The sequence below is a fragment of the Urocitellus parryii genome, unplaced genomic scaffold, assembly GCF_045843805.1.
Source record: "Urocitellus parryii isolate mUroPar1 unplaced genomic scaffold, mUroPar1.hap1 Scaffold_3765, whole genome shotgun sequence".
Classification (NCBI taxonomy): Eukaryota; Metazoa; Chordata; class Mammalia; order Rodentia; family Sciuridae; genus Urocitellus; species Urocitellus parryii.
In genome coordinates this window covers 8,839-17,856 of record NW_027553383.1, presented here as the reverse complement: position 1 = coordinate 17,856, position 9,018 = coordinate 8,839, and the positions used below count along the sequence as shown (strand labels likewise).

The following is a 9,018-nucleotide window of genomic DNA, read 5'->3' as shown; positions in this document are numbered from 1 at the left end:
CCCGCGGGGTTCCCGGCACAGCGAAGCCCCGCCCTGGCCGCGCGCGCAGCTGGCCGGGCCCTGGGCTGCGGAAGCTAGGCGCCCGCTGGGGACGGTGCACTGGGCATGGACACCGGGGCCACGCAGGCGCGGCGGGGGCAGGAGCCTAGGGGACCTTTGTGGGCGCTGTGCGGGCGTAGGGTCGGGGATCCTGTAGGGACGGTGTGGAGGTGGGGTCCCGCCAACACCCTGGATGGCGGCCCTGGGGGGCTCCCGCGGAAGCCGTCGGGGGTGGAGGTGGAGCCGCTTCCGTGTCACCCTGGGGACCGTGGAGATGGAGGGCCCCGAGGGGCAGTGGAGGGCTCGGAGATGGGAGGACCCCCAAGCGCGGGGTGGCCACGTGGTGTTCGGGGAGCCCGGCGGGTTCCCTGAGGGCTGTGGGCACGGGGACACCCCCTGTCGTCCCCTGTCGGTGCCACCGGGACTGGGAAGACCCTGCGGGCGCAGCGGGGCTCGTGGAGGATGGGCGCCCCCCACAGGCGCGTGGGCAAAGGAGGCACCCTGCGGCCCTGGTCGGGCACGTGGAAATGGAAGGGGCCCCTCGCGCGGTGGGCAGCCTAGGAATGTGGGGCTCCGTGGAGGGCGGAGGTTGGGGGGCCCTGTGGGCGTGGTGGGCACTGTGGAGACCGGACCCTGCGGGCGCAGTGGGAGGCTTGGAGAGCGGGGTTGGTGCTACAGGCGCTGCGGGGTCCTGGGAATCTGGGGTGCTCTGAGGGCGCGGTGCGGGGGCGCACGGTGGGGAACGCAATGAGCAGTGGGCGAGGCGGAGAGGGGCGCACGGCACCAGGATCCGGTGGGGTCCCGCTGACAGCCCTGGGGAGCGTAGGTGTGGAGGGTGCCTGCGCGCGCTGGGGGGCTGGAATGTGCACGTTGGGAGTGTCCCGCGCGGGCGCGGTGGGTGAGTGCAAGGTGGCCCCCGGTGGCACGCGTGGAGAGACCCGAGGGCGTCACGGAGCGCAACGGGCAGCCTTCAAATGGAGCTTTTGAGGGGACAGTGGGGCCATGGGTAGGGTTCGGAGGAACGCTGGGGACGGGTTGGTGGAGATGGGGGTCCGCATGGGCGCGGGGGATTAGGGTTAGGGAGGCAGGTGTGGGGATGAAGGTCCCTGCGGGGCACACGGGGACCTCCGACCAGCCTGGGCACAGTACCCGCTGGCGGCCGGCAGGTGGCGCCCGAGGAGAGCGAATGCCAATCATGCTCGGCGGAGGCGGGGCCTGCGCAGTGCAGGCCGCGGGTGGCGGGAAGGATTTCCAACCCGAATTAATGAAGCGCAGCGAACCCAGGAGTGGATCTAGCAAAATGCGCAAAACCGTACGAGACTGCAAACCCCTGAGAGAAGCCAGAAAGGAGCCGAATTTATAAAGAGGGCAAAAAAAAAAAACCAATCATGGTGTTTAATATTCAATATATAAAAAGATATACAGCTGGAACATAATTGTGGCTTTAGGGTGGACGTATCTCTGGGGAGGCCACCAGAGCAGTGCACCCTCCTGTCTTTGAGGGAGGAGACCCACCTGAGTTCCCGTCCAGTCGTCCTTCCTGGGGGCTCGGTTTTCCTTGAGCCAGCCAGTCCTGAAGTCCACCTTCCTGAAAACCACCCGGAGGGGCCCTGAGTCCTGCCGTGGGCTCCCCGCGCATTTTCACGGGGTCCCGGGCGGTGCCTGCATCCAGGCACGCACATGTGTACTGTGTCATCAGGACACACAGGACAGCTACCTTTCCATCCCTCAACTACTGGTCATTTGCCGTCCAGTGGAAGGGGATTGTGTCCTCTCCAGCCCCCCCGAAGGGGTTGGGAGGTGGGGGACAGACACGTGGGTCCCAGCCGCCAGGGAGGGGAGGCTGGAGATGAGGGTCGGCGCATCTGCTTTTGCAAAGCTTCAGGAGGATTCCTGTTGTGGGGCACGCACGGGGTGGGAACCTTAGTGACCGCAGGGCCACGGGCGGGCACACTGGGAGGTCAGATCTGAAGGGTGGGCTGGGCACCGTCTGTCCACAGGGGACCACTCCCGAGTTAGACTGGGCTTCTCAGTCTCTGCCCTGGGGGTGCTCTGGGGTGGGCTGTGCTGTGCGCTGCAGGAGGTGGAGCAGCCTCTCTGGGCCCCACACTCCTGAAAATCCAAAACGGCGGAGGGTCTTGGCGGCCTCCAGGACACGCTGGTCCACGGACTTTAAACTAGCGACCCTCGTTCAACCGGTGGCCCTCCTCGGTGTTCCCCGTCCTCATTCGTGCCCGAGAGACGGTCCTGGTCCATCTTGGATGCACGTGAGAACCATCAAACTTCCTCTGTCCACAAGTGACAGGGTGACGGGGACCGAGACTCTGCAGCTGTGGACACCCCGGGGTGGGGGGGACCTGGGCGTGGCTCCTAGGCTGGGCAAAGGGGGGGTCAGCAGCCCGGAGCGTCCAGAGAAAAAAAGCTGGATCTGCCCTGTCCCTCTGACCGCGGGGGCTGCAGGTCCGGTGTGCTCCAGGGGACAGACGCCAGCTGCAGAGACTTGCTGATGTCACCGGGTCTCGAATTCTCCGCAGGACGCAGGACGTGAGGCTCCTGGGCTCGGCTCCGAGCTGGTGGTTTGAGGTTTTTCGTAGATTTTTTTTTTCTTCTTTGCCTCGGAGGCGCCCGCCGCCGACCATTTTGCTGGCTCAGGGTTTCCACCCTGGACGCGTCTGACTCCGTGTCACTTTCTAGGTTCTGCTCGGGGACAGCCAGGAAAAAAAAACACGCTCCGGGACCCACGGGATCATCCCCGGGAGGAGCGGGAGGTGCGGGGTCTGTCACAGGATGGAGATGGTGGCCTGTCAGGGATGTGGCTTTGGGAACCTTCGGTGTCCAAGGGGCTGATGTGTCCCTGGGGGACAAAGGCTGGACCAGGGTCCCCGGATGAGCTCCCTCCAGGGCTCCAGGGGGCTCCTCCTGCCTCTCCAGCTCCTGGGCTCCAGGTGGCCCTGGGCGGGTGGCCCCTCACTGCAGTCTCTGCCTCCGTCTCCATGGGGCTCCTCCTCTGGGTCTGTGTCCCCTCCTCTGTCCCTTGGAAGGACACGGCCATGGCCTGAGGGCCCCCTGACCCAGGAGGAGCCCATCTCAGGACCCTCCACTAATGACCTCTGCAGAGACCCTGTCCCCACACCAGGTCCCTGCAGACCTGAATTGGGGAGGACGCTATTCACTGGTGCCTGGTCCCCAAACGTCATGTGGAGTCCATCCAGGTGCCCACCTGTGGCTGAGAAGCCTCCGGCCCTGGAAGCTCCTTCCGGTGACCATGCGCAGGATCGACGTCACCCCCAAGGATCCCCATAGCTCCTCAGAGTCACCTGGTCCCTTTGCCGGCACCGCCGTGGCCAGGCGTGACCACACATGAAACCTGCCCAGATGGCAGCACGGCAGCCGGCTGGAGGGACCCGGTGCAGGGAGGGGACCCCGGGATTGCAGACCAAGGTCACCTCCCCAATGTCACCAAGGAGGTGTCGGGCCTGCAGAGTCGGGGAGCGCGGGAGGGTGCTGAGCTGGCTGAATGCTGGTCCCCAGCTGGGGACAGGCTGGGCAGCCCCTTGGCAGACCAGTGGCCCACGCCGCCGTGTCCACTACCGCCGCTGGGGTTCGGTTCCGTGAGCAGGAAGACGCAAGGCTGGATGGCACAGCGGCCTGGGGACCCCTGAGTGGCTTCCCATAAGGAGCAGGTGGTCTCTGCAGATCTCCAGGGTGGCCGTGGAGGGTGCGGCGTGTCCCCGCTGGACCTTTTGCAAAGGTCACTCCCAGGCTCAGAAGAGGCTCTCCTGCCTCCTGAGGCCGGGCCGGCCGGTGCCCTGCAGCGCGTCCGCGGGGCCGGCGGACATGGAGCGCGCCGAGAGCGTCCTGGCGGAGAAGAGGCTGTCGCGGCGCGTCGTGTCCAGGCTGTCGCTGGGCAGGCGGCCGTAGCCCAGGTAGTGGCGCAGGCGCAGCTGGAACTCGCGGGAGGCGAAGTAGTAGACGAAGGGATCTAAGCAGTTATTGAGGCAGCTGAGGCAGAGGGTCAGCTTGTAGACGTGGTAGTAGCTGCGGCCGAAGAAGAGCCGGCTGACCATGTGGACCAGCAGCACGAAGTTGTTGGGCGCGAAGCAGGTGACGAAGGCCAGCAGCACCACGGCGGCCAGGCACACGGCGCGCCGCCGCTGGCCCTGGTCCTGGCCGCCGCCGTCGGCCGTGCGCAGCAGCTTGGTGATGGTGGCCGTGTAGCAGGCCACGGTGACCACGAAGGGGATGAGGAAGAGGAGCACGAAGATGGTGAAGAGGAACAGGGCCCACATGGCCACGCTGGGCAGCATGGTCCACTTGAGCACGTCGAAGCACGTGACGATGCCCAGCGCGTCCACCTCGTAGGTGAGATCCGTGCGCGCCAGCGGGAAGAGCGCGGCCAGCAGCAGCGCCCAGGTGCCCGCGCAGGCGGCCAGCGCGTAGCGGCGGCGGCGCCAGCGCGCGGAGCTGAGCGGGTGGACGACGCCCAGGAAGCGCTCGACGCTGATGCAGGTCATGGTCAGGATGCTGCAGTACATGTTGGCGTAGAAGGCCACGGTGACCACGTTGCAGAGGACCTCGCCGAACACCCAGTGGTGGCCGTTGCAGTGGTAGTAGATCTGGAAGGGCAGCACGCTGGCCAGCATCAGGTCCGTGACGCTCAGGTTGATCATGAAGATGACCGACGGCGACTTGGGACCGATGTGGCGGCACAGCACCCACAGCGAGAAGAGGTTACCGGGGATGCTGACCAGCACCACCAGCGAGTAGACCACGGGCAGCGCCACGGCGATGGCCGGGTTCCGCAGCATCTGCAGCGTCGCGTTGTCCGGGCCGCTCACGTTCATGTCCACCAGCCCCATCACCGCCGCCGCGGACGCGCGCTCATCCTCGCGGACCTGCAAGGGGAGGGACGCAGAAAGGGTCAGGGGCCCCAGGGACAGGGGAGCCACGGGACAGGAGGACACCCCCCCAGCCCCGTCCCCAGGGACAGGAGAGCCACGGGACAGGAGGCCCCAGAGCCCCGTCCCCAGGGAGCCACCTCGGTGCCCTTCAGCAGGTGATGGATAAAGAAAATGTGGTACGTGTACGCCGTGGAATATTACTCAGCCACGAAGAAGAGTGAAATGATGGCGTTTGCTGGTCAAGGAATGGAGTTGGGAGACACCAGGATGACCAAGCTAAGCAAGTCCCCCAAAAGACCGAGGACACACGTTCTCCCTGATATGCGCATGCTAACCCACAATAAGAGGGTGACTAGGGGACAAATAGAGGTATGGTGGACTAGACAGAGGGGACTGAAGGGAGGGGAGGGACAGGGGGTAGGAAGGACAGGGGAATGAATGGGACATGGTGACCCCCGGTGCATATAGGACCACAGGACCCGGGTGATTCTACACCATGTCCAACCAAAAGGAGGAGAAGTGACAATCCATTTACGGAGGACATGTCCCAGTGCGTTCTACGGTCACAGAGAACATGCAGGAAAGGGCCCTGCCTGCTCCCCAGGGACAAGGGACCTGGCGCCCCACCTGCCCGTTGGCACTCAGGCCTCTGAGCACCCGGAAGCTCCTTTGCTCCTTCTCTGTGTCTTTCTCCCTGGAAGTTGAGGGAGCGCGTGGTGAGGGACGCTGCACTGGCTTCCACCTTGGGTCGCCGAGGACGCTGGCCGTCGCCCAGCGACCTCGCTTCCAAGCCCGGGAGAGGTGATCTGGGTCACCTCCAGGGTGGGGAGGGACGTCCCAGAGGCCGGCTCAGCTCTCAGGCCTGGTTCCTCATTTGCACAGGGTCAAATCGAGGTCCCCCCTGCCTAATCAGGGTCCCGGGAGACGGGCTGCATTTGCCTGGCTACACGGGGGTGGGGGCTGGTCCAGAGGGGTGGCTCGGCTGCCCCAGGGACTGCCCATCACCCAGGCATCTGGCTCCACCTGGGAGCTGCCATCGGGGGGCCACCCAGGGGAAGGCAAATTAGGGTCCCTATGGCCTCTCCCCTCCCCCACCCCGAAGCCCCATTTCCCGTGATGGATTTTAAGTCCCACAGAATCTCGGGGTCTGGGACGGTGGCTCCGAGGTACAGATGTCCTTAGCAAGTACAGGGCCCTGGGTCCCATCCGACCCACTTTTTTTTTCTTCTCTAGGGCTGAGAGTTGAACTCAGGGCCCCTCCGACCCCCTGCGCCCCGTCCCCAGCCCTATTGGGCATCTTATTTAGAGATTGGGCCTCCCTGAGGCCTCGCTGTGGCCTCCCAACTCAGCCTCCCCCAGCCGCTGGGATGACAGGCCCCCGGCCTAGATTTCTTTTTTTTATTTTGAGATGGGATCTTGCTAAGGTGCCGAGGCTGGCCTCCACCGTGGGGTCCTCCTGCCTCAGCCTCCGGAGTCGCTGGGATCTCAGGTGTGTGCCTCCTGGTTTGGGGGCATGTGGAGGTTGGAGGAAATGGTGGACGGACGCTCCAAGATGCGCACCACCCAGTGGGGCGTTTTAGAAACCCAACAGCGTCCCCGGCAGGGTCCCCCAAGGCGAAGGGCAAGTGGACATCGTCCGAGCGGCCCCCCGAAGAAGGCTCGGGACTTACCGTCCGCGACACGACGCTGCTGTTGAAATGGCGGAGCCGACGGGGGGCACCCGGCTCGGCTTCCACAGGGCCATCTGCCACCCAGCGTGCGCGCCTGGTTCCCTTTCTTGACTTTGCAAATGAGTTCCTGTCACCTTTTCCAAATACGCTCACCTCTTGGGGGCGGGGTGGGGGGACGGGTTATGCAACGCGAATCTGGGGCGTCCGAGTCGGGGAAACCCAACACACGTCTGTGGTGGGGGTGGGCCTGGTCCAATCAGTCGAAGGGCCGAGGAACAAAGTCTGAGGTTTCCCCCTCGACAAAGGAGCCCCGCGTGCAGGCTGCGTCTATCCATCGGCCACTCCTCTAGAAACCTCCCCAGTGGTCATCTAGGTCCACACCTGTCAATCATCTATACAGACGCGTGTCCATCACCGGTCTCCACAGGTCTCTGTCCACGGGGGGGATCAGGTCCTTCCAAGGATCTAAGGCCACACATTGGCGTCCCTTGGAGAAGACCTCCACGCGTCCAGCACCTCTGCAGCCTCAGCCCCTGCTGAGTTTCCCGCCTGTCCAGCGGAGTGACCGGTCCCCCCTGGGGGTTGCTGACCACGCGCGATCCGACTTGGACTCAACTGTCCGCCCTTTTCTTTCCTCTACTGATCTGCAAGGGCCACCTTCTTCGGGGCCGGACAATCCTGCGTTCAGGTGGCGCAGGGACCCGCCAGGGAGCGCCCCGAGGCCGGGAGCCGAACAGGGACGCTCTCTGTGCCCACCCGGCCGAGGGGGCTCCCGAAGCCCCTCTGGGGGTCATTTCAGGGGTCCCAAGGCACATGCCTCCCCTCTGCCTGGGGGCGGGGGGTGGAGGAAAAGGCCTTCGCCCTAGGAAGCAGGAAAGTGAAACCAAACAGACCAGCCACCCGGGCGCACGTGGCTCTCCGTTGGCAGAAGGAGCCTGTTAAAATCCACGCAGGGGCCGGGGTCTCTGCGTCCAGCGCAGACCCTGCACGGGCTCCCGGACCAGCCTCAGGGACCCTCAGGGCTGCCCAGAGCGGGCGTTGGCCCTTTGGCCCCGGGGCGCACCCTGCGAGCGAATCTATCAGCAGGAAACACCTGCGCCCCGAGGAGTGGGTGCCGGACAGAGAGTCCAACCCGCGGCCATCTGGGTGCTTCCCGTTCTCAGCTCCCCGGGCCACCTCCCCGCACACCTTGGGGAAAAAAGACCTGCACCCGTGTCATCCCAGGGGCTCAGGAGGCTGGGGCAGGAGGTTTGCAATTGGAGGCCAGCCTCAGCAACGGTAGTTGGGAACTAACTAAGCAACTCGGGGAGACCCAGTCTGCAACTAAGATACCAAAAAGGGGCAGGGGATGGGGCTCCATCGCGGTACAGCGACCCCTGGGTCCAGTCCCCAGGTTTGGGCTCTGGAAAAATACCGACGGGGGAGCCGCGCGCTCAGGGCCAGGGGCCTGGAGCTGCTGTCTCCATTTCTGCGCGCAGAGCTGGGGACGCAGGAGAACCGCCCCCCCCCCCCGCCGCAGCTGGACGCCTCCGCCTCGTGCACATTTAAATACCACGCGCCCTTGAACCCAGGCCAGAGCCGCGGGGCGCGCAGGTGATGCAAGAAAGGAGCGAGAGCGCAGGGCATCTGCAGCCCCAGCGCGCCCCGCCTCCACCGCCGTGCTGTTGTGGGTGCACCTGGCACCTGGTGGGCGGCCCCCTGCACCCCCCCTGCACCCCGGTCCGCAGTGCTGGCTCTGCACTGAGCGGTCCCCCGTGGCCGGCCCAGGAAGGCCGAGGTCAGGGCCTGGGTAGGGGCGCGCTCGCGCGCTGCTCGGCGGGTTGCACGGACCATTAATCAGGAAATCAGCTCTAACGGCCTCCGCTTCCCTGAAACCCAGGCGCCTGCGGTTTGCAGCCGCGGAGGCCCCGACCGACCGACCGAGGGGAGGCAACTCTGTCAAACGAGATTAACGGTTGGCAGCGTCGCCACGGGCAGCCCGAGGCCCCCTCCCCAGAGCGCACAGGGCGCAGCTGGTGCAGCCCCGGCCTCAGCCCCCCCCCCCACACACACACACGGGGCTCGCTCGGGGCCACTTTGCAAGATCTTGCAAGAGGAGGCCCAGGGTTCGTGGCCTGGCGAGCACCAGGGGGCCTCCTTCTTACTTATTTATTTCAGAAACAGCTTTACTGGGGCGCAATCGACCCACCCTACAAGATTTTCACGCCAACCCTGAACCCCGCCAGGGTTAACCCCCGTCTTTCTTTGTCCCCTCAGCCCCTTGACAGCTAGGGACCCGGCTTCTGTCACCCCCGAATCCTCTTTTCCAATGGAACCGGTGTGGAATACCTCTGTTTTCCTGGCTGAGTACTATTCCACTCCACAGACAAACGGTCGTCTTTCCATCCCTCCGAGGCCAGTGGGTGGCC

General features: G+C 65.0%; 1 protein-coding gene across 1 annotated transcript; it reads right to left on the bottom strand.

Moving 5' to 3' along the window:
• Positions 1-3,636: 3,636 nt before the first annotated feature.
• On the bottom strand, positions 3,637-4,926 carry LOC144252235 (S-geranylgeranyl-glutathione receptor P2RY8-like). Its single transcript, XM_077794692.1, has one exon. The coding sequence runs from the start codon at positions 4,896-4,898 to the stop codon at positions 3,804-3,806; it is 1,095 nt and encodes a 364-aa protein (XP_077650818.1). The 5' UTR covers positions 4,899-4,926; the 3' UTR covers positions 3,637-3,803.
• Positions 4,927-9,018: the final 4,092 nt, after the last annotated feature.

Bases quoted from the DNA above. Each gene is read 5' to 3' on its own strand.
- LOC144252235 (XM_077794692.1), bottom strand. From the start codon at position 4,898: ATGGGGCTGGTGGACATGAACGTGAGCGGCCCGGACAACGCGACGCTG.